Source organism: Mobula birostris, chromosome 28, assembly GCF_030028105.1.
Source record: "Mobula birostris isolate sMobBir1 chromosome 28, sMobBir1.hap1, whole genome shotgun sequence".
NCBI lineage: Eukaryota > Metazoa > Chordata > Chondrichthyes > Myliobatiformes > Myliobatidae > Mobula > Mobula birostris.
The window spans coordinates 40886145-40911792 of NC_092397.1; the positions used below are offsets into that span (position 1 = coordinate 40886145).

The following is a 25648-nucleotide window of genomic DNA, read 5'->3' on the forward strand; positions in this document are numbered from 1 at the left end:
GTGTGAGGTATTGCACTTTGGAAGGACAAACCAAGGTAGAACATACAGGGTAAATGGTAAGGCAGTGAGGAGTGCAGTAGAACAGAGAGATCTGGGAATACAGATACAAAATTCCCTAAAAGTGGCGTCACAGGTAGATAAGGTCGTAAAGAGAGCTTTTGGTACATTGACCTTTATTAATCAAAGTATTGAATATAAGAGCTGGAATGTTATGATGAGGTTGTATAAGGCATTGGTGAGGCCGAATCTGGAGTCTTGTGTTCAGTTTTGCTCACCAAATTACAGGAAGGATATTAATAAGGTTTAAAGAGTGCAGAGAAGATTTACAACCATGTTGCCGGGACTTGAGAAACTCAGTTACAGAGAAAGGTTGAATAGGTTAGGACTTTATTCCCTGGAGCGTAGAAGTGTGAGGGGAGATTTGATAGAGGCATATAAAATTATGATGGGTATAGATACAGAGAATGCAAGCAGGCTTTTTCCACTGAGGCAAGGGGAGAAAAAAACCAGAGGACATGGGTTAAGGGTGAGGGGAGAAAAGTTTAAAGGGAACATTAGGGGGGGCTGCTAGACGAGGTGGTAAATGCAGGTTCTTTATTAACATTTAAGAATAAATTGGACAGGTACATGGATGGGAGGTGTATGGAGGGATATGGTCCGTGTGCAGATCAGTGGGACTAGGCAGAAAGTGGTTCGGCACAGCCAAGAAGGGCCAAAAGGCCTGTTTCTGTGCTGTAGTTTTTCTATGGTTTCTATCCACAAGATCAATGCCCCTAAGTTTGATTTTAGCTTCCTAAACCTTGCACAAGCTTCCTTTCCTTATTCTATTATGCTTCTTGGATTTACTAACTATGCCTGCAGGAAGATGAATCTCGCAGTTGTATATGGTGACGTATATGTACTTTGATAATAAATTCACTTTGAACTTCGAATCTTTGAAAAAAGCTAATCATTAATGCTCACACAAGGAAATCTGCAGATGCTGGAATTTCAAGCAACACACATAAAAGTTGCTGGTGAACGCAGCAGGCCAGGTAGCATCTATAGGAAGAGGTACGGCCGACGTTTCAGGCCGAGACCCTTCGTCAGGACTAACTGAAGGAGAGCTAGTAAGAGATTTGAAAGTGGGAGGGGGAGTTGGAGATCCGAAATGATAGGAGAAGACAGGAGGGGGAGGGATGGAGCCAAGAGCTGGACAGGTGATTGGCAAAAGGGATATGAGAGGATCATGGGGCAGGAGGCCCAGGGAGAAAGAAAAGGGGGAGGGAGGGGAAAGCCCAGAGGATGGGCAAGTGGGTAAGGGTATTGAGCAAGCACGATGCAGCTCAAATACAGGGCCGTGGGCAGTGGTGGGAGAGAGGCTGCAGTGCAATGGTCCACAGTCAACTCGTTGTGAGGCTGAGAATTTATGCATTTTTGGAAAGGTGCATCCTGCTTCGGGACAGTCAGCAGGCTAGGTCATGCCGAACAAACAAGATCGAGTTTTTTAAGGCAGTGACAGAGGGACTTGGTGAGGGTTGGGCCGTGAATGCCATCTACCTGCACTTCAGTAGGCTCCTTCATGTTATGTTGATTCAGAAGGTGAGCGTCTCGGCCCAATATGTTGACTCTTTATTATCAAAGTACATACATGTCACCATATGTACAACCCTGAGATTCAGTTTCTTGCACACATACACAGTAAACCAAAGGGAGTCAATGAAAGACTGCACTCTGGCCAAGCAACCATTGTGCAAATGACAACCAACTGAGTAACTACAGTACTGAGCAAAAATCTTAGCCACGTATATATAGCTAGGGTGCCTCAGATTTCTGCACAGTATTGTATTTGTCTGTTGCCATAAAACAACAAATTTCACGCCGAATGTTAGGGAGAATAAACTCTGATTCTCCGGATGAACATTTGAACTGCCTTGGCACATCGGGAGATGGGATACATACAAATGGATGGCCACTGATCAGCATCTGTATGACGGGCTGAATGCTTCGTCTCTCTGACAGTGGAGGTGTGCTGTGTCTATCAGTACCATGTGATGAGTGGGCTCTCTGTGGCTCAGACTGCCCACTGTCACTGCAGTGTTGATTAATGTGGGCTGAGCCAAAATGCATCAAAGTTGATTAATGCAAATGTTTTCTCCACAAACAAATCATTAAGTTACAGTTTACAGTGTAAACCCAGTCTGCTGACACATTGTGAGTTGTGAAACTCAGAGACCCTGTGCAAAAGCCTTGAGGCACGTACATACAGTATACACAGCTAGGGTGCCTGAGACTTTTGCACAGTCCTGTATTTGTCGATGTGGAGCGGAGAGCGAGTTTGTAAATCTGGCGGGAGTAAAGGATGTTGGGAATGGTGAGGGTGGGGCTCTGTGGGAGGGGTGAGGGACAGGTGGCAGAGAAGGAGTGTCCGGGGTGGGTACAGACACACCCAGCCCTGAGACACCAGGCAAGGTCATTTGATTCCAAACAATTGGTTTATTGATCATTACAGAATGTCTCTCTGGTGCTTCCCGCTCCCTCCCCTCTCCCTTCCGCTTTTCCCAACCATGATTCCCCTCTCCCTGCCCCCTTCCCACTCTCAGTCCACAATAAGGACCCAGATCAGAATCAGGTTTATCATCACTCACATATGTCATGAAATGTTTTTTTCGTGGCAGCAGTACAGTGCAATACATATAATTACACAGTACTGTGCAAAAGTCCTAGCCACCCTGGCTCTATGCACGCACCTAAGACTTTTACAAAGTAGTGTATTGCAGACATATTTTAATGATAAATGTTCTTTCAACTTTCAAACCAGGGGACAGCGGGAAATCCTGTACAGATGCAGGGAGAGAGGGAAAATTCGAAACAGAAAGGACCCAAGAATTGAAATAAAGCCAATCACTGGAACTGCAAGGGAGCAGATCGGGCAGCTGTAGCACAGAGGCGGTAACCTTTGAACATCTATAAGACGCTGAATCACCAGCCCTTACCCGTTTGGCCAGTTTGACGGCGTCGGAGGTGAGCCGGTCCCTCAGTTGTTGGTCCAGCTGGGCAGCAGGTGCGATCTCCACTACCTTCTGGTGGCGCCGCTGGATGGAGCAGTCCCTCTCGTACAAGTGGATCACGTTCCCGTACCTATCACCTGCAGAGATCCAACCATCAGTCAGAAAGTCAGCTGTGTGATGTTGTAGTATGAAGGCAGGGTGATCCTGCCAGAATGGAGACATGCTATATCACTCTGGACGCTCGACTGGCTCACTCCTGTACACAATCTCACTGTAAAGTAAAGGCATCCGTTAGTCTGCGACATAAAATTACTTCAGTACTGTGCAAAGGATTTAGGCACCTTAGCTATAGCTACGTGCCAAAAACTTTTGAACAGGACTGTATTAGCAGGATCAAAGGTGGACAAAACTGTGGGAGCTGGTGAGATTTTGTCCCAAGGAACTGTGGCTGTGATAAATCTTTGCTTGACCCCAGCCAGCAGGGAGATTTGGCCTGTTTTGACTGAGTTAGCCAGTTCAGAAAGCAATTATACCCACAGTGCATCGCCTCTTTTTCATCCCATTGACTTCATCAATCAAAACAAACCTTTCTGCTCAAACTGGGACTCCCAAGAAATACCTCTCCATTCAGTGCTTGTACGTGATGGCAGGCATGTCGCAGTCCTTACCCCGAGAGTGATAACTGGGCTCAAGTCATCATGGGTCCATGGACCCCTCAGTTCATAGTACAGATCCATGGCATAAAAAAGGTTGGGAACCCCTCCCTTGAAGGAAGAAACAGAGGTGGAGATGTTCCAGGAGAGAATTATTTCGTTTAAGGCCCAGGGCCAAGGCCAATGGGACAGCGACTGAAACTGTGAATTTTGTAGAGGGCAGAATTGGGGAATCCTGTCTGCACACAGACAGGAAAGGACAAGGTCACCGGAGGATTTAAACACAAGATGAATTTCTCAACCTAACATGATGGATTGAATTGAGAGGTAGAACTACAATCAGTATGAAACGCTCAGGTAAAGTTTCACAGGGGGGAGGAGTGGGGGTGCTGTGCTTGCTCTTGGACTGTGGTTTTGATGTGGGAGATAAATGTAACATCAGCTTCCCTTACCATTACTGACATGGGTCGGCTTGAGAGATGGCAGCAACTTAACAATACAGGAGCAGCTGCAGGCATTCGGCCCCTCTAGGCTGCAGGGCTATCCAATCTGACCCCGGCTGATCTAACTCTCCTTTTGGGATCCTTATCTAAGAAGCGATGTGCTGGCACTGGAGACGGTCCAGAGGAGGTGCATGAGAATAATTCCAGGAACGAGAGGTTTATCATGTGAAGAGTGTTTGATGGCTCTGGGCCTGTACTCGCTGGAGTTTAGAAGAATGAGGGGGAAGCTTATTGAATGCTGTTGTTGTTGTTCGTCCTTCGTAGTCGAAGGTGACCATGGCTTCAAAGTCAAATGGGAGACTGGTGGCTGTGATGAGGCCAATCCGGGCCCTGAAGGCTCGCCCACATGTGGGACATAAGTGGGTGGGTGCTGTCGTGGCAGTGGATGCTGCTCGGGCCTTGCGCACAGCACGCTTTCGTTGCGCCTCGATGATGCGCCTGACTTCAGCTGCACGGGCTCCTGTGGTGATCTTGCTGCGCCAAGCTGGACGGTCGAGGGCAAGCGTCTCCCATGTGTTGATGTCGACACCCAGGCCTTTGAGGGACGCTTTCAGGCAGTCTTTGTAACGTTTCTTCTGCCCCCCGACTGAGCGCTTGCCCTGACACAGTTCTCCGTACAGCAGCTGCTTAGGCAATCGGCTGTCTGGCATTCTGACCACATGTCCAGCCCACCTGGCTTGGGCTTTCAGCAGGAGGGTGTAGACGCTGCAGAGCCCAGCTCATTCCAGGATTTCCGTGTCGGGGACTTTGTCCTGCCACCTGATGTGGAGGAGTCTGCGGAGACAGCTCAGGTGAAAGTGGTTGAGCTGTTTGGTGTGTCTGTTGTAGACAGTCCAGGTCTCGCTGGCGTAAAGGAGGGTGGTAAGGACCACTGCACAGTAGACCTTCAGCTTGGTGGTAAGGCTGAGTCCTCTCCGCTCCCAGACGTGCTCACGGAGTCTCCCAAAGGCGGCGCTGGCTTTGGCAATCCTGTTGTTGACCTCAGCGTCTATGTTCACTGCGCGAGAGAGTATGCTGCCCAGGTAGGTGAAGTTGTCGACTGCCTGGAGGTTCTGACCCTTCACCGTGATGCACGGCTCCTGGTATGGCTTTCCTGGGGCAGGCTGGTACATAACGTTGGTCTTTTTTGGTGCTGATAGTGATACCGAAGTTGTCGCAGGCTTGTGAGAAGCAGTCCATTTCACGCTGCATCTCCTGCTCTGTGCTGGCGTTGAGTGCGCAGTCATCAGCAAACAAGAAGTCTCTGATGACAGTCTCTCGCACCTTTGTAACTGCCTGCAGGCGCCTAAGGTTGAACAACCTGCCGTCAGTCCTGTACCTGACGTGGATTCCTTCTTCGTAGTTACGGAAGGCATCTGTCAGCATGGCAGAGAATACCATACTGAACAGAGTCCAGGCAAGAACACAGCCTTGTTTGACGCCATTTGTCACTGGGAAGGCCTCTGACTCGTCACCGTCATCCAGAACTTTCACCATCATACCGTCGTGGAACTGCCGGACGATTGTGATGAACTTGCTGGGGCAGCCAAACTTCTCCATGATCTTCCACAAGCCTTCTCTGCTGACCGTATCGAAAGCCTTGGTTAGATCGACAAAGGTCACGAAGAGGTCGCTGTATTGCTCCTGGCATTTTTCCTGGAGTTGGCGCGCAGCAAAAATCATGTCCGCGGTCCCACGTTCAGCACGGAAGCCGCACTGCCTTTCTGGGAGACCTTGCTCAAGATGTTGGAGAAGGCGGTTGAGCAGGACGAGTGTTTATCATGTGAAGTGTTTGATGGCTCTGGGCCTGTACTCGCTGGAGTTTAGAAGAACGAGGGGGAAGCTTATTGAATGCTATTAAACATTGAAAGGCCTAAAATAGAGTAGGTACGGAGAGGATGCTTCCTATAGTGGGAGAGTGCAGCCTTAGAATAGAAGAAAGATGAGAAGTAATTTCAAAAGCGAGAGAGTGGTGAGTCTGTGGAATTCAATGCCACAGACGGCAGTAGAAGCCAAGTCATTTGGTATATTTAGACCGTAACACATAGGAGCAGAATTAGGCCGTTTGACCCATTGAGTCTGCTCCCCCATTCGATCATGGCTGATCCTTTTTTGCCCTCCTCAGCCCCACTCCCCAGCCTTCTCCCCGTGGCTGTGCCCAATCAAGAATCTCTCAATTTTCATCTTAAATATACCCAACGACCTAGCCGCCACAGATGCCTGAGGTAACAAATTCCACAAATTCACCACCCTCTGGCTCAAGAAATTTCTCCACAGCTCTGTTTTAAACGGACACCCCTCTATCCTGAGGCTGTGCCCTCTTGTCCTAGACTCCCGACCATGGGAAACATCCTTTCCACATCTACTTTGTCTAGGCCTTCCAACATTCGAAAGGTTTCAATGAGATCCCCCTCATCCTTCTAAATTCCTGCAAGTACAGACCCAGAGCCATCAAACGTTCCTCATATGATAACCCTTTCATTCCTGGAATCATCCTCGTAAACCTCCTCTGAACCTTCTCCAGTGCCAGCACATCTCATCATAGATGAGGAGCCCAAAACTATTCACAATAATCAAGGTGAGGTCTCACCAGTGCCTTATAAAGCCTCAGCAGCACATCCCTGCTCTTGTATTCTAGTCCTCTTGCATTTGCCTTCCTCAACAAGTCAACCTGCACGTTAACCTTTAGGGTGTTCAACACAAGGACACCCAAGTCCCTTTCTATCTCAGATTTTTTGGATTTAGTCCCCATTTAAAAAAACAGTCTGCACATTTACTTCTACTACCAAAGCGCACGACCATGCATTTTCCAACATTGTATTCCATTTGCCACTCTCTTGCACATTCTCTGTATCTGTCTGTCCTTCTGCAACACTACCTGCCCATCCACCAATCTTCATATCGTCTGCAAACTTGGCAACAAAGCCATCTATTCCATCATCTAAATCATTGAAATACAGCATAAAAAGAAGCAGTCCCAACACCGACCCCTGTGGAATACCACTAGTCACTGGCAGCCAACCAGAAAAGGGTCCTTTTATTCCCACTCGCTGCCTCCTACCAATCAGCCAATGCTCTGACCATGCCAGTAACTTTCCTGTAATACCATGGGCTCTTAACTTGGTAACCAGCCTCATGTGTGGCACCTTGTCAAAGGCCTTCTGAAGCTCCAAATATACAACCTCCACTGCATCCCCTTTATTTATCCTACTTGTAATCTCCTCAAAGAATTCCAACAGGCTCATCAGACAAAATTTTCTGTTAAGGAAACCATGCTGACTTTCTCCTCCCTTGTCCTGTGTCACCAAGTACTCCACAACCTCATCCTTAACAATTGTGTCCAACATCTTCCCAACCACTAAGGTCAGTCTATAATTTCCTTTCTTAAAGAGTGGAGTGGCATTTGCAATTTTCCAGTCCTCTGGCACCATACCAGAGTCCAATGATTTTTGAAACATCATTACTAATGCCTCCACAATGTCTATTGCTACCTCTTTCAGAACCCTAGGCTGCTGTTCATCTGGTCCAGGTGACTTAGGTCTTTCAGCTTTTTGGGCAACTTCTCCCTTGTAATCGTAACTCCACTCACTTCTCTTCCCTTGTTAGAGTGATTTTTGGGTTTAGGTCATTTACATTTAGCAAATGGTTTTGACTACCAGTCTTCTGTTCCTTGACAATGTATTGTGAATTTAATTTGGAACAATGCATTTCCTAGAAGCTCTGAATCCCAGTCCACAGACGATGCTGGCATCTGTGGGATGGATATGAAGTTCGCATGTAGTTTCAAAGAAAGCATTATCTATACTTTGTAAATATGGAATTGTCCTTTTGTGTTTAGCAAATAAATATCGAGCCCCACATTGGGCCAGCAGACCTTTCCACCAAAAGCGTCTCCCTATGAAGCCTGCTGTACCTTGTTTCGTTGAATAAAGAAGTTTCTTTGTACTTACTAGTAACTCTCTCCAGTGATTTCATTCATGCAACAACATCTGGTGTCAGGAGTGGGATACCTTCATGACCCATCATGTGGCCAGCAATCTTAGCAGTCTAAGTGGGTGAGTACTTTCTAAAATAGCACTCACAGTTGGATCTGTTTGGGTCGGTGGTACACAGGAACACAAGGTATTATGAATGCGGAGAGCTGAACTGGTAGATATAAAAGTGGTGTGTGTTTTTTGCAAGTGAGGAAACTTTGCGTGTTAACTTGGTGAGACTGAGCCACCAGTTGTGAAGGGTGGTTACCGACGTTTCGGGATGCCAGAGTGGAGGTGCTACATTTTAGTGTATACATTTTGAAAGTGTGATGCAAAGGAATACAGCAGGAACCATGAGCTCAGGTGCTCAAAAGTGGCAGATTGCAGAGTACGTACTCTGCAGTTTTAAGTATGTGCTGTTTAACTGGTGCCCATCTCTTATATTTTGCGTAGTGTGGGAATTCGTGTGGAGGTATTTCAGGGAGAGGTTTTACCCAGATATTTCTGCCAGGATGGCATCTATCGGTTGAGATTCACCAGATACATCCTAAAGATATACACGTGATGGTAAAAGCAAAGTGCCCGAGGAACGTGGGACAGGATGGCCCAGGGGTGCAGGATGGTACCTGGGTAACTATCGGGAATGCCAGCAATGAAGAAAGATATCACTCTTTTAAAAGGGGAAGTGAGGCAGCAACTGTGGGGGGAGGTGAGACTAACTGGGGAACGATAATGGCAGTGATTCAAAAAACTGATGAGACGGCCATGGATTATGCAGAACGTAAATAAGAGCATATGAGGAGTATTCCAGGTTGGATAATCCAGGGAGGGTCCACCCAGTCTTCCTGAAAATGCTGAAGGAAGGCCTGAGCTCAGCCCACCAGGAAGTTTTAGATTTAGGCATAACGGTGGGGTCAACCTACTCTGCGATAGTTTCGTGGGCCAGTGAGATAGACCGAAGAAAATGCAAGAGAGATCGCAAAGTGGCCATAGTGGATGCAGCTGCTGTGTTGTCCCAGAGAGTTTGTTTTGTTTGCCGGCAGCTAGGGCACGAAGCAAGGAATTGCTGGAATCGACGTGGGAGGGCAAAGGAGTTGATGTGCTCCAGGTGTGGCCATTTGGGACACGGTTGGAGACAGTGTCCAAAACAGAGGAAAGAAAAACAGGTGAACGTCACAGCAGACACACAATCTCTCACCCCATCGGTGCCCAGTCTGACCAATCTGACTGTCGATCAGATCGAAGAGCTAGGTCAGAAAAAGATGTGGCGGCAGCCCCCACTGCCAGCACTGGTGACCCGTGGATGTACACAACAGCATTGTTAGGGGAACAGCAATGCAGTATGTTAGTGGACACAGAGTCATCAGTATCGATAACAGACCTACCCTTGCCAACAACCGGACGGGCCATTTATATTCAAGGTGTAGCAGGGAAAACAGTAAAAGCAGAAAGAAGCGAGTCACAAATACTCAAAATCGGGGGAGCAGCTTCCAGTGTATTTCTGGATCTGTCCAAATATCGAGGGCACGATCCTTGGAATAGACATCCTAAGGGAAGCAGGAGTTGTTTTACATTCGGAAAAAGGAGAAATAATATGGACAAGTCAGGGGCAGCGAATGCATACAACCAACAGAATACACAACCTGGCTAGCATAGTCGCAGCTGCCCTGATCACCAGAGACTACAGCCAGGTCGGTTACTTTGTCAGCAGTTCCCAGCAGTGTGGGCTAGAGACAAGCAAGATTGTGGTCGCGTAAAGATAAACCCAGTTAAAATAGAGGAGGGTCTGTATAAACCCCATAAGCAGAACCCTATAAAAACTGATGCTCTGGCAGCTGTCCAGGGTATAGTGAAGGAACAAAAACACCTGGGGATACTCACAGAGACTGCAGCCACCACTAACTCGCCTATATGGCCAGTAAAGCCCAGTGGATCATATCCAGTAACAACAGGCTTAAGACCAGGCCGAGACTGCATCGCATAATGGCGGGCCCTGCAACAATCCTGAATGGCTTGTCTCCGGAACAGAAAGCTTTTCCAGTCCCTCCGAGGGCAGACATTACTGCGAATAAGGCAGCAGAGGACAAGAAGCAATTGAAATTGCAAGTGTGCAGGAGGAAACGACAGAAGCCAGTTCAGTTAAATTATATGAAGAGGTGGAGGCAGAAAAGAAGGAGAGGTGGCGGAGAAAGGGAGCAAAGGTGGGACCAGATGGGAGCTGGGCATACGGGGAGGTCAGAGTCGCGGTGGCCCCACCATGTATTAGGCAGACATTACTGAAGTTATATCATGGGGTAATTACAGGTTGCGGGGAGCCTGGGGCTTACAGGGATAGAATGACACAGTACGTGAAAGACCTTTGTAATCAACTTAAAGTGTTGAAGGACCGAGCGAAACAACAGCAGCACATTGCTGATCAGAGAGAGCCAGAGGGAAGGGAGGTAGTCCTTCCACAGCCCAGCGACCAAGCCATGGTGAGGGTGCTGCCGGAAAGGCCAGGGTTTGCCCCCAGGTGAATAGGACCACAGATGGTACTCTTAACCAATGATACGTATATCTGTGTACAGACTCGGCGAGGCAGCCAGTGGAAACACTGGACTCAGGTTAAAGCATACGACTCACTCTCTCGTTGCTCCCACAGACAGAGTGGGGAACCGAGTGTACCCAGTAACCATGTAATTACAGAGAACCTAAGAGAGGAACACCAGCCGGCCATGCCAGACCTGACCACAGCTGATGAAAACATACCCGGAGAAAACGCAAAGGCAGAAAACACCAAGAGCGTGGCAGAAAACCATGCCAAAGTGTGATGATGATGGTACTCTGTAATGAAGGTTGGTTGCTGAAGGCAGCTGATTAATTTCATAGCATAGAACAGAAAAGATTGGAAAATAGATGGGAAGGGATTTTTTTTGGCGTGTGCCTGCGTGTGTGTGAGTCTGTGCATGTGCGTGCGTGTGTGTCTGCGTGTCCGTGATGATGTCTTTTTCATGGCTTTTTACAAGGCACGGAGCAAGAGACAGACTATGTGGCACATCACTCCTCACACAGACATTTTTGCAGTATTTTCCCTTTATTTTACGAGGTCGAGTTGCGATCTCGACACTCAACCCGGCATGGATGGAAAACGTACTCGGGGGCAGACCCGACTGGTTTCGAACCCGGGAACCTCCGCTCCCGGGTCCAGTGCTGATGTCGTTGCGCCACCAACCAGCCTGGGAAGGGATTTTTAAGTTAAAGTTAAACAGCAATTTCCATAACTTTGATGGCATTTCAGACTGCACACGACATCTGAAGGCAGTCGCCCTCAATCTGAATGAGGAACTGGGCCCTTTCAGCAGCTGGGCCAGTGATTGACTAGACAGTTCGGAAGGGGGTGCCACTGGGGAGAGGTCCTTGCAGACATTTACATAGAGGCCACCCCAACTCCTTCCTGTACATCGATGAGAGGACCTGGGGGTGCTCCTGGAAGGAGAGTTTCAGCGACCAGAGAATGAAGGGGTGAAGACAAGGAATGTGATTAAGCTGCAATCAGCCTGCAGGGAAAGAGCTGACAGGCACACGAAAGAAGCTGCATTTCTAAAGACTTGTTTAAGTTTCTGGAACAGCCTCTCTGCTTAACATTTGGTAGGTAACGATAGGGAATGCTAGGGTAGATATCGAGGCATACAAAATTGGGGGGGAATTTCGAGGCAGGCGTTTTTGCTGTCCTATTTAAGTAGATCCTCCTAGGTTGGTCTTTCCTGGTACAAAATTATTTTTGCCCAGGCGGGCCAAGAGGAGGGACTGTTAGAGTGATCTTTGGGTTTAGGTCATTTACATTTAGCAAACAGCTTTGGCTACAAGTCTTCTGTTCCCTGACTATGTATTATGGATTTAATTTGGAACAATGCATTTCCTAGAAGCTGTGAATCCCAGTCCACAGACAATGCTGGCATCTGTGGGATGGATCCAAATCAGAAGGTGTGAAGTTTGCATGTAGCTTCAAAAGAAAGCATTGGCTATACTTTGTAAATATGGAATTGCCCTTTGTGTTTAGCAAATAAATATCGAGCCCCACATTGGGTCAACAGACCTTTCCACCGAAAGCGTCTCGGTACGATGCCTGCTGTACCTTGTTGTGTCGAATAAAGAAGCTGCTTTGTATCTACCAGTAACTCTCTCTCCGATGATTTCATCCATGCTACAACACCCTCACACCCTTCAACATCTGGCACACAGCCAGTGCCTTCCACAGTGAAGACTGATGCAAAATACTCATTTAGTTCATCTACCATCTCCTTGCCCCCTCTTATTATTCCTCCAGCCTCATTTTCTAGCGGTCCTATATCCACTCTCATCTCTCTTTTATTTTTTACATACTTGAAAAAGCTTTTAGTATCCACTTTGAAAACGCAAACATGAGGAAATCTGCAAATGCTGGAAATTCAAGCAACACACATCAAAGTTGCTGGTGAACGCAGTAGGCCAGGCAGCATCTATAGGAAGAGGTACAGTTGACGTTTCCGGCTGAGACCCTTCGTCAGGACTAACTGAAAGAAGAGCTAGTAAGAGATTTGAAAGTGGGAGGGGGAGGGGGAGATCCAAAATGATAGAAGACAGGAGGGGAAGGGATGGAGCCAAGAGAGCTCCTGTCTTCTCCTATCATTTTGGATCTCCCCCTCTCCCTCTCAAATCTCTTACTAGCTCTTCTTTCAGTTAGTCCTGACGAAGGGTCTCGGCCCGAAACGTCAACTGTACCTCTTCCTAGAGATGCTGCCTGGCCTGCTGCGTTCACCAGCAACTTTGATGTGTGTTATTATCGACTGTGATATTGTTTGTTTGCTTGCTTTATTATTTCATCTTTCCCTCTGAATGATTCTTCTAGTTGCTTTCTGTAGGTTTTTAAAAACTTCCCGTTAATGTTTGCTTTGTTGCATGCCCTCTCTTGTTTTTACATTAGCTTTGACGTTTCTTGTCAGCCATGGTTGTACAATTTTGCCATTTGAATATTTATTTGTTTTTGGAATACACCTGTCTTGCACTTTCCTCATTTTTCTCAGAAACTTATGCCATTGCTGCTCTGCTGTCACCCCTGCCAGCATCTCCTTATAAATTACTTTGGCCAACCCCTCTCTCATAGCACTGTAACTTCCTTTACTCCACTGAAATACTGCCACGTCAGACTTCACCATCAAATTTCAAGTTGAACTCAATCATATTACTAAGGGTTCTTTTACCTTCAGCTCCCTAATCACCTCTGGTTCATCACATAACACCCAATCCAGTATTGCTGATCCCCTAGTCAGCTCAACGACAAACTGCTCTAAAAAGCCACCTCATAGGCATTCAACAAACTCACTATCTTGAGATCATTTCCAACCTGATTTTCCAAATTGATCTGCATGTTGAAATCTTCTATGACTATCGTAACATTGCCCTTTTGACACGTCTTTTCTATTTCCTGTTGTAATCTGTGGTCCACATCCCAGATTCTGTTGGGAAGCCTGTATATAACTGCCATCAGGGCTTTCTTTTTTACTTTTGCGGTTTCCTAACTCAACCCACAAGGATTCAACATCTTTCTACTGATTTGATGCCATCCTTTACCAGCAGAACCACGTCACCCCCCGCCTATCCCTCTGATACAACGTGTAACCTTGGACATTCAGCTCCAAACTACAACCATCCTTCAGCCATGATTCAGTACTGGCTGTAACATCATACGTGACAATCTGTAATAGTGCAACAAGGTCATCCACCTTATTTCTTATACTCTGTACACTGAGTTATCACACTTTGAGTACTATATTTGCTGCCCTTTTTGATTCTGCATCCCTAATGCACTGATAACCACCCTGCTGTCTGCAATTATGTCCTATCATTTGCTAAATTAGTTTAAACCCTCCCCAACAACTCTAATAAACATTGGTCCCCCTCCGGTTCAGGTGCAACCCGTCACTTTTGAACAGGTCATACCTCCCCCAGAAGAGATCCCAATGATCCAAGAACCCTTGACCCCTGCACCAGCTTCTCAGCCACACATTTATCTGCCAAGTCATCCTGTTCCTACCCTCACTGGTGCGTGGCACAGGCAGCAATCCAGAAATTACTACCCGGGAGGTCCTGCTTCTCAGCTTTCTACCTAGCTCTCTAAATTCTCTCTTCAGGACCTCCTGGCTTTTCCTTCCTATGTCATTGGTACCAATATGTACCAAGGAATCTGGCTTACTCCCCCTCCCTCCCCAGAGTGTTGTGGACGCGAGCTGAGATGTCCCTGACCCTGGCACCTGGGAGGCAACATCCCATTCGGGTGTCCTGTTCACGTCCACAGAATCTCCCGTCTGTTCCCCTGACTACTGAGTCCCCTATCACTACCACTCCCCTCTTCTCCCCCAGCTACTCGTCTCCTGCAACTTCGGGGTGGCTACTTCCCTGTAACTCTGATCGATTATCTCCTCACTCTCCCGTACAAGCCGAGGGTCATCCAGCTGCCGCTCTAGATCCCGAACACAGTCTTCAAGGAGCTGCAGCTGAATGCACTTCACGCAGATGTAGTTCCCCGGGAGACTCTGGGCAGAGGTTGAAAGGTTCTTGATTTGTAAGGATGTCAGGGAGAAGGCAGAAGAATGGGGCTGGGAAGGATAATAAATCAGCCATGAGTAGACTCAATGGGCTGAATGGCCTCATTCTGCTTCTGTCTTATGGTCTTCGGTGCTGGATCTCAGAGCATTCATCTATCTACTTCCTCTTCAACACACGGCAGTGATCCAGTCTTCACAACCTTCAGGCGCACAGAGTTCAGCACCCCCTGAACACCTCAGTTCCAAATGATCACCCCTGCCTCACCATGTAACTCCCTCATTTGAGATTCTCTCACTGGGAATGTGGCAGCGATGTGGATGAAAACCTTCTCTCTCGATAACGCTGGGCATTTGTATGTCCCTGAAGCAGACTTACCGAGTATCTGTACTTCAATGTGTCTCGGTCTCTCAATGAACCTCTCAATGAACAACGCTCCATTTCCAAAAGCAGACAGAGCCTCGGAGTAAGCTCGCTGGTAGTTCTCCTCCAGCTCCTGCAGGAAAACAATGATCGCAGAAAATTTTAGATGCAGAATGTATCGAAGAGTTTACGACTCAAAGGTTGAAGAACATAGAACATGGAAACCTACAGCACATTACAGGCCCTTCGGCCCACAATGTTGTGCCGACCATGTACCCTACTCGAGAAACTGCCAAGAATTACCCTACTGCGTAGCCCTCTATTTTTCTAAGCTTCATGTACCTACCTAAGAGTCTCTTAAAAGACCCTATTGCATCTGCTTCTACCGCCGCTGCCGACAGCCCATTCCACGCACCCACCATTCTCTGTGAGAAAAACTTACCTCTGACATCCCCTTGATACCTATTTCCAAACACCTTAAAACTATGCCCCCTCGTGTTAGCCCTGGGAAAAAGCCTCTGGCTATCGACACGATCAATGCCTCTCATCATCTTATACTACTCTATCAGGTCACCTCTCATCCTCCGTCGCTCAAGCAGAAAAGGCCGAGTTCACTCAACCTATTCTCATTAGGCATCCTCTCCAATCCAAGTAACACCCTTGTAAATCTCCTCTGCACTCTCTCTATCGTATCCATATCCCTCCCACAGTGAAGTGACCAGATATGAAGTGCATATCTGGTCAAGTGGGGTCTGACCGAAGTCTTATATAGCTGTAACATTACCTCACGGCTCTTGAACTCAGTCCCACGGTTGATGAAGGCCAATGCTGTCAACCTGCACAGCAGCTTTGAGTGTCCTATGGACACAGACCCCTAGATTTCTCTGATCACCTACACTGCCAAGAGTCTTACCATTAATATTATATCTTGTCTTTAAATTTGACCTACTGAAATGAACGACTTCACAGTTATCTGGGTTGAACTCCATCTGCCACTTCTCAGCCCAGCTCTGCATCCTATCGATATCCTGTTGTAACCTCCGACAACCCTTCACACTATCCACAGCACCATCAGCAAACTTACTAACCCACCCTTCTACTTCCTCATCCAGGTCATTTATAAAAATCACAAAGAGGATGGGTCCCAGAACAGATCCCTGTGGAATACCACTGGTCACCGTCCTCCATGCAGAATATGGACCATCTACAATTACCCTTTGCCTTCTGTGGGCAAGTCAATTCTGGATCCACAAAGCAAGGTCTCTTTAGATCCCATTCCTCATTACTTTCTGAATGAGCCTTGCATGGGGATCCTTATCAAATGCCTTAATGAAATCCATATACAGTATATCCACTGCTCTACCTTCATCAATGTGCTTTGTTGCATCCTCAAAGAATTCAATCAGGCTGACAAAGCCATGCTGACTATCCCTAATCAGATTATGTCCCTCCAAATGCTCATAAATCCTGCCTCTCAGGATCTTCTCCAACAACTTGCCCACCACTGAAAGCAGACTCACTGGTCTATAATTTCCTGGGTTATCTCTACTCCCTTTCTTAAAGAAGGGAACAACATTTGCAATCCTCCAATCCTCTGGTACTTCTCCCGTCCCTATTGATGTTGAAAAGATCATCGCCAAACGCTCAGCAATCTCCTCCCTGGCTTCCCACAGTAGCCTGGGGTACATCTCATCCAGTCCTGGTGACTTATCTAACTGAACACTTTTCAAAAGCTCCAGCACATCCTCTTTCTTAATATTGATATGCTCAAGCATTTCAGTCCGCTGTAAGGCATCCCCACAATTGCCAAGGTCTTTTTCCCTGGTGAATACTGAAGCAAAGTATTCATTGAGTATCTCCACTACTTCCTCCGGTTCCATACGCATATTTCCACTATTGCTCCTGATTGGTCCTATTCTCTCACGTCTTATCCTCTTGCTCTTCACATACTTCTAGAATGCCTTGGGGTCTTCCTTAATCCTGCTTGCCAAGGCCTTGTCGTGGCCCCTTCTAGCTCTCCTAATTTCATTCCTAAACTCCATCCTGGCAACCCTGTAATTTTCTAAACCTGCATCTCTGGAATTTCATCACTAAACCTCTCTCTCTCCTTCTTTAAATTTCTCTTTAAAATTAATCCAGCCTAATTTCACCTTATTTGGCTTTGACAAATTCTGTCTGACGAACTCCAGTGGTATAGCCTGTAACATATGACTGTTCAGGTTGCTTTAGGTCAGGTGTTGTGTTCATTCTGTTGCCATCTAAGAGTAGAAGTTGACTGGGCAGCTTCTCGAGCCTACTCTGCGATTCAATAAGACTGCAGCTGAACAGATATTTCACTTTAAATTCATTTTCATGTCTGATTCCCATAGCACTTTATTCTCCCAAAATCTACTGATCCAATCCTTGATTATGCCTGGTGGCTCAACATCACGTTCCTCTAAAGAATTCCAAAGATTCACTATGCTTCAAGGGAGGACATTCTTCCTCTTCTGCTTGGTGGCCATGTCGTGAAAATCTGTATCTTTGGACATCTACTACCACTCAGGGGTGTGAAAGACAAAGCAACCAAAGCTATTTATCCAAACAGAGTACTCGCGCTTCTCACCTTCACCCTTGCATGCATTTTCCCTCCCGTTCAGAAGCTTGTGACCTCTCCCCCACCAGCAGTTGACGCCAGAATATTCGAGCCCAGGCTTTCATTACATTTTTTTAACAAATCATTTTTCTCAGTTCAGAAGGATCTGTGGTTCAAACAAATTCCTGACTGCCCTTCTATCCCACTCTGCATGTAGGATCCAGTCTTCCTCTCATTCACCAATTCTGCTGCCCCTGCTCCAGCCTCTATTCAGGTTTTCATCTTTTACCTTACAAATGGAAACAAAACCTGCTGGTAATCAGCACTTCTTTAGAAGTGATGGGTGCCAAAGGGGAAAAAAAGCATAAATTTAGACTATGGTGCCAAAATCAGCTTTTGATATCACTATTACTACAGTGCAGTCATAACAGGTATACTGTAGACAGACTGGAAAATAAAACCCACATGGACCAATGGCACATTCACACTGAAAAATCCCCTTGATAACAGAGTATAAACATACTACCCAGAATGAACTGACTTCTAATGATGTGAAGAGCACGGCTCCAAAGGAAAGAACAAACAAAGAGCTGGTTGTGGGAGGCAGCTACGACTTTCAGGTCTGGATCCAGATACGACTTCCGGAAAGCCATCCCACAATGAACCTGCAATCCCACACCAAACCTGAAGGATGCTCAACGGCTCTGGCAGGGCTCGAGTGCCATTACCTCCTGTCAAGTCAAACCGAGCGACGTAGGTGACCACAAGGTTTCGCTCTCAGGTGAGCTCCAAGACCTTGGCCTCAATACCCCCTGTGTAATCGGATCCTAATTTCCTCACTTGCAGACCCCAGTCAGCTGGGATTGGCAACAACGTCTCCTCCACAATCTGTACTAGCACAGATGCACCACAAGGCTGTGTGCTTAGCCCCCTGCTCTACTCACTTTATACTTATGACTGTGTGGCAGCATCTATAGAAAGGCATAAACAGTCGAAGCTTCAGGTTGTGACCATTCATCCTGATGAAGGGTCTCGACCTGAAACATTGACTGTACTCTTTTCCATAGATGTTGCCTGGCCTGCCAAGTTCCACCAGCATTATAGATGTGTGGTGGAGAGTATACTGTCTGCTTGTTTCAAGGCCTGGTATGCCATTGCCAATGCCCTTGAACAGAAAGTCCTACAAATAGTAGTGGATACGGCCCAGTCCATCATGGGTAAAGCCCTCCATTGAGCACAAATACCAAGTCCATCGTCAAAGAACCCCCACCAGCCAGGACATGCTCTCTTCTCGCTGCTCCCATCAGGCAGAAGGTACTGGAGCCTCAGGACTCACACCACCAGGCTCAGGAACAGTTATTACCCTCAACTATCAGGCTCCTGAACCAGTGAGGATAACCTCAACTCTGAACTGATTCCATCGGGAAGGAGATACAGGAGCCTCAGGTCCCACACCACCAGGTTCAGGAACAGTTATTACCCCTCAACCATCAGGCTCCTGAACCAGTGAGGATAATTTCACTCACCTCAACTCTGAACTGATTCCATCAGGAAGGTTGTACAGGGGCCTCAGGAACAATTATTACCCCTCAACCATCAGGCTCCTGAACCAAAGGGATAACTTCACTCAAATGAGATGCTTCCACAAAACATGGACTCACTTTTAAGGACTCTTCATCTCATGTTCTCAAAACTTATTCAGCTTATTTATTATTATTTTTTTCTTTTCTTTTTGTGTTTGCACACTTTGCTGTCGTTTGTCCATCTCCATCGTGTGCAGTTTTTCATTGATTCTATTGTGTATTTCCTATGTGCTGTGAATGTCCTCAAGAAAACAATCTCAGAGTGGTATGGGGTGCCATAGAGGTCAGCACAACGCCATTACGGCGGGGGGGGGGGGGTTGTAGTTCGGAGTGTAATCCCAGCATCATCTATATTGAGTCTCTGCATGTCTTCCTCGTGACCACATGCTCCAGTTTTCTCCGGGTGCTCCTGTTTCCTCCCACAGTCCAAAGACGTACCCAGTAGGTTAAATGGTCATTGTAAGTTGTCCTGTGATTGCATTAGGATTAAATCAGTGTATTGCTGGGCGGCATCGCTCAAAGGGCCGGAAGGGCCTACCTCAAGAAATAAAAATAAAATCAAATATGGTTACATATATGTACTTTGATAACAAATTTACTTCAAACATCTTTGTTCCAAGTCACGACTGCACTATTTTCAGGTGTGTTGTATGCTTTCCCCTTTCTGCAGGGACCTTCTGCCAGAATCCCGTCCCTCCAGAAAACCTGCATCCAGTTCGTGGGATCCCATAGGTATTGTTACAAAATTGAATTGGCAGGATTACTGTGAGTCCAGAGGTTTGAACTTGCTTAATTGGGTAGTGAAGGGAGTGACTCTCACAACCTAGGAAGTATTTAGACAACATTTCAGTCATCAAAGCATAGCAGGCCATGGACCAAGCCTGCAATATGATTTATTCACACAGTTTTCCCCTCTTTCTCACACTACCCTGAGTGACTAAGAGCTCTCCAATGGACTACAGCAAATCCTTTGACAAGGTGCTGCATGTTGGCTAGTCCAGAAAGTTAGATTACACAGGACCCAAATGGGTGCATAAACACAAGAGACTCTGCAGATGCTGGAAATCCAAAGCAACACACACAAATGCTGGAGGAACTCATCAAGTCAGCCAACATCCATGGAAAAGAACACAGTCGCCGTTTGGAGCTGAGACCCTTCTTCAGGACTCAAATGGGTGCATAACTGGTTTATCAAAGAAGCGAGATGGTGATCAGGGAAGCCGTGGCATTCAGACTGGAGATCTGTGATCGGTGGTGTGCCGCGGGGTCCACTGCTGTTATCATCTATTCTACATTAATGATTTGATTGAGAATGTAGCTTGGCATTGTTAGTAAGATTGTGGATGACACTGGTAATGTAGTGGACAGTGAAGACCATTACCTACAATCACAACAGGATCCAGATGAACTGGGTAAGCAAACCTAACTCGGGCAAGTTTGAAATGTTGCGTATTGAGAAGTTAAATCAGGGCAATGGTACAGCACTGGAGAGTGTTGTAGAACAGAGGTAACTATGTCTATAGTTTTTCACACACTACCCTTCATCAATCAGGACACTGAGTAAACGCTTCCTCTGCTACACTGACAACTGCACCAGTGCTGCTTCATCACCCGTGCTGAGTTCGTCAATTTCATCAACTTTGCCTCTAATTTCCACCCTGCCCTTAAATTCACGTGGTCCATTTCTGCTACCCCCTTCCCCTTTCTCAATCTCCATCACTGGAGACAAACTATCGGCTGACATCCTTTGTAAACATATCGACTCCCACGGATATCCTGACTATTTCTTTTCCCACTTCGTCTCCTGTAAAAATGCTATTCCCTTTTTAGTACATCATCTCCCCCGCACCTGTCCCAGGATGTTCCTTTCTAGCACATCACAGGTGTCCTCCTTCCTCAAAGAAAGGGGTTTCCCTTCCTTCACCATTGATGCTGCCCTCACCTGCATCTCCTCCATTTCCTGCACATTCATGCTCACTCCATCTTCCTGCTGTCTTAACAAGGACAAAGTCCCTCTTATCTTTTCATACGGCCACTCCATGACGCTCTGTATTCAACACATCATTCTCCGCAACTTGCGCCATCTCTAAAGGGATCCTACCACCAAGCACATCTTTACCTCCCCCTTCCCAACTCTCCACTTCCTGCAGGAATAGTTCTCTCTTGTCCCTTGTCCGCCTGTCCCTCCCCTCTAATCTCCCTTCCAGCACTTATCCCTGCCAGTGGCCAAAGTGCCGCATCACCTCCCTCACCACCACTCAGGGACCCAAACAGTCCTTCCAGGTGAGGCGACCCTTCACCTGTGAACCTGCTGGGGTTGTCTACGTGCGTCAGGTGCTATCGATGCGGCCTCCTCTACGTTGGCGAGACACACTTTAAATTGGGGGACCTCCGCTCCATCCACCAAAAGCGGAATGGCCCGGTGGCCAAACATTTTAATTCCAATTCCCATTCACATTCCGACATGTCAGTCTGTGGCCTACAGCGGAAAAACAACACCTTATATTCCACACAAAAATCTCTAGGAAGAGGTACCGTCGACATTTCGGGCCGAGACCCTTCGTCAGGACTAACTGAAAGAAGAGCTAGCAAGAGATTTGAAAGTTGGAGGGGGAGGGGGAGATCCGAAATGATAGCAGAAGACAGGAGGGGGAGGGATGGAGCCAAGAGATGGACAGGTGATTGGCAAAAGGGATACGAGAGGATCATGGGACAGGAGGCCCAGGGAGAAGGAAAAGGGGGAGGGGGGGAAAAGCCCAGAGGATGGGCAAGGGGTATAGTCAGAGGGACAGAGGGAGAAAAAGGAGAGAGAGAGAAAGAATGTGTGTATATAAATAAATAACGGATGGGGAACAAGGGGGTGGTGGGGCATTAGCAGAAGTTAGAGAAGTCAATGTTCATGCCATCAGGTTGGAGGCTACCCAGACGGAATATAAGGTGTTGTTCCTCAAATCTGAGTGTGCCTTCATCTTTACAGTAGAGGAGGTCGTGGATAGACATGTCAGAATGGGAATGGGATGTGGAATTAAAATGTGTGGCCACTGGGAGATCCTGCTTTCTCTGGCAGACAGGGCGTAGGTGTTCAACAAAACGATCTCCCAGTCTGCGTCGGGTCTCGCCAATATATAGGAGGCCACATCGGGAGCACCAGACACAGTATATCACCCCAGCCGACTCACAGGTGAAGTGTCGCCTCACCTGGAAGGACTGTCTGGGGCCCTAAATGGTGGTAAGGGAGGAAGTGTAAGGGCATGTGTAGCACTTGTTCCGCTTACAAGGATAAGTGCCAGGAGGGAGATCAGTGGGGAGGGATGGGGGGGACGAGTGGACAAGGGAGTCGCGTAGGGAGCGATCCCTGCGGAAAGCAGGGGTGGGGGGAGGGAAAGATGTGCATAGTGGTGGGATCCCATTGGAGGTGGCGGAAGCTACAGAGAATAATATGTTGGACCCGGAGGCTGGTGGGTTGGTAGGTGAGGACCAGGGGAACCCTATTCCTAGTGGCGGGAGGATGGAGTGGGAGCAGATGTGCGTGAAATGGGGGAGATGCGTTTGAGAGCAGAGTTGATGGTGGAGGAAGGGAAGCCCCTCTCTTTAAAAAAGGAGGACATCTCCCTTGTCCTGGAGTGAAAAGCCTCATCCTGAGAGCAGATGCGGCGGAGACGGAGGAATTGCGAGAAGGGGATGGCATTTTAGCAAGAGACAGGGTGAGAAGAGGAATAGTCGGGTAGCTGTGAGAGTCAGTAGGCTTATAGTAGACATCAGTAGATAAGCTGTCTCCAGAGACAGAGACAGAAAGATCTAGAAAGGGGAGGGAGGTGTCGTAAATTGACCAGGTAAACTTGAGGGCAGGGTGAAAGTTGGAGGCAAAGTTAATAAAGTCAACGAGCTCAGCATGCGTGCAGGAAGCAGCGCCAATGCAGTCGTCGATGTAGTGAAGGAAAAGTGGGGGACAGATACCAGAATAGGCACGGAACATAGATTGTTCCACTGAGTAAGAGAGACAGGACATTATTACTATTCGAGAAGATGTTGGTGAAGCTGCACTTGGAGCTTTGAGAGCAGTACTGGTCCTTTATCTATCGGAAGGATGTTATTAAGTTGGAGAGGGCACACAAAGAGTTCACAAGGTTATTCTCAGGACTGGAGGGCTTGGCTTAAAAGCAGAGACAGCGATTATGGAAAGCTGAGGGACGGACCTGATATCAGAGTACAAAATAGTGAGGGCCTCGATTGGGTAGAGAGTGAGAATTTTTTCACCATAACGTATCAGAGGCATGGGATTAATTTAGGGGGAAGAAGTTGAGAAATAACTTGTTTGCTCGGAAGGGCAAAAAGAAGGCATGAGGCTTCTCTTGCACAGACAAGGTAAGGACAATTCCAGAGCTTCTGCAGATATATTAGGAGAAAAATCTGTAACCTTCGACGACTCGAAGGTTGGATTCTGGAATGCACTGCTTAAGTGTGTGGTAGAGCAAGGGACTCTTACAACATTGGAATTATCTAGGCAACAGCTCAGTCAACAAAGCAGGTAGACTATGGACCAAACTTGTTAATGGTTGACATAGAAATGGTGAGTCCAGAAGTCTGCTTCTCCAGCTGGCATTTCAACTGTTTTTCAATCAACATGTGGGGTTAATCTCCCAGTCCCGGCCAGACACACATCTATCCAGTTAACCCTGATGTCCGGTCTCAGCCCAAAATATCGACTGTTTATGGTGCTGCCTGACCTGCTGAGTTCCTCCAGCGTTTTGTGTACACAACATACAAAGTAAATTTATTATGAAAGTACGTACATGTCACCCTATACAACGCAGAGATTCACTTTCTTGTGGGCATACTCAGTAATTCCAAGAAACACAACAGAACCAATGGAATACCACAGCCAACAGGATGGAGAAACAGAGTGTAAAATACAACAAACTGCACAAATACAAAAGAAAAAAAAGAAATAATCTTAATAATAAATAAATTAGCAATAAATATCGAGAACATGAGATAAAGAGTCCTTGAAAGTGAGTCCATAGGTTGTGGGAACAGTTCAACGTTGGAGAAAGTGTGAGTGAAGTTATCCCCTCTGGTTCAGGAGCCCGATGGTTGAGGGTAATAACTGTTCCTGAACCTGGTGGTGTGGGACCTGATGCTCCTGTACCTCCTTCCCGATGGAATCAGTTCAGAGTTGAGGTTATCCTCACTGGTTCAGGAGCCTGATGGTTGAGTGTAATATCTGTCCCTGAACCTGGTGGTGTGGGACCTGAGGCTCCTGTACCTCCTTCCCGATGGAATCAGTTCAGAGTTGAGGTTATCCTCACTGGTCCAGGAGTCTGATAGTTGAGGGGTAATAACTGTCCCTGTACCTGGTGGTGTGAGTCCTGAGGCTCCTGTACCTCTTTCCTCATGGTAACAGTGAGAAGAGAGCAGGTCCGAGCCAGAAGGGTCTCCATTTCTCTTCACCATTTACACCTCGGACTTCAACTACTGCACAGAGTCTTGTCATCTCCAGAAGTTTTCTGATGACTCTGCCATAGTTGAATGCATCAGCAAGGGAGATGAGGCTGAGTACAGGGATACGGTAGGAAACTTTGTCACATGGTGTGAGCAGAATTATCTGCAGCTTAATGTGAAAAAGACTAAGGAGCTGGTGGTAGACCTGAGGAGAGCTAAGGTACTGGTGACCCCTGTTTCCATTCAGGAGGTCAGTGTGAACATGGTGGAGGATTACAAATACCTAGGGATACAAGTTGACAATAAACTGGACTGGTCAAAGAACACTGAGGCTGTCTACAAGAAGGGTCAGAACCATCTCTATTTCCTGAGGAGACTGAGGTCCTTTAACATCTGCCGGATGTTCTATGAGGTGGCCAGTGCTATCATGTTTGCTGTTGTGTGCTGGGGCAGCAGGCTGAGGGTAGCAGACACCAACAGAATCAACAAACTCATTCGTAAGGCCAGTGATGTTGTGGGGATGGAACTGGACTCTCTCACGGTGGTGTCTGAAAAGAGGATGTTGTCTAAGTTGCATGCCATCTTGGACAATGTCCTCCATCCACTACATAATGTACTGGGTGGGCACAGGAGTACATTCAGCCAGAGACTCATTCCACCGAGATGCAACACAGTGTCATAGGAAGTGATTCCTGCCTGTGGCCATCAAACTTTACAACTCCTTCCTTGGAGGGTCAGACACCCTGAGCCAATAGGCTGGTTTTGGACTTATTTCCTGGCATAATTTACATATTACTATTTAACTATTTATGGTTTTATTACTATTTATTATTTATGGTGCAACTGTAAAGAAAACCACTTTCCCCCGGGATCAATAAAGTATGACTATGACGATAGATTGTATTTTCCTGCGACAATGGTCCTTGTAAATCTGCTCAATGGTGGGGACAGCTTTACCCGTGATGAAGTGAGCCGTATGTGTTTAGGCTATTAGTCATTACTGCAAAAAAACTCACCCAGATTTA

General features: G+C 47.0%; 1 protein-coding gene across 1 annotated transcript in view; it reads right to left on the bottom strand.

Moving 5' to 3' along the window:
* The window catches only part of LOC140188982 (pyruvate carboxylase, mitochondrial-like), a 1128593-nt gene that overhangs the window by 988771 nt on the left and 114174 nt on the right, over positions 1 to 25648 (bottom strand). Inside the window, 2 exon segments of the mRNA XM_072245643.1 lie at positions 2976 to 3127; positions 15039 to 15156. Coding sequence (XP_072101744.1) covers positions 2976 to 3127; positions 15039 to 15156 — 270 coding nt within the window.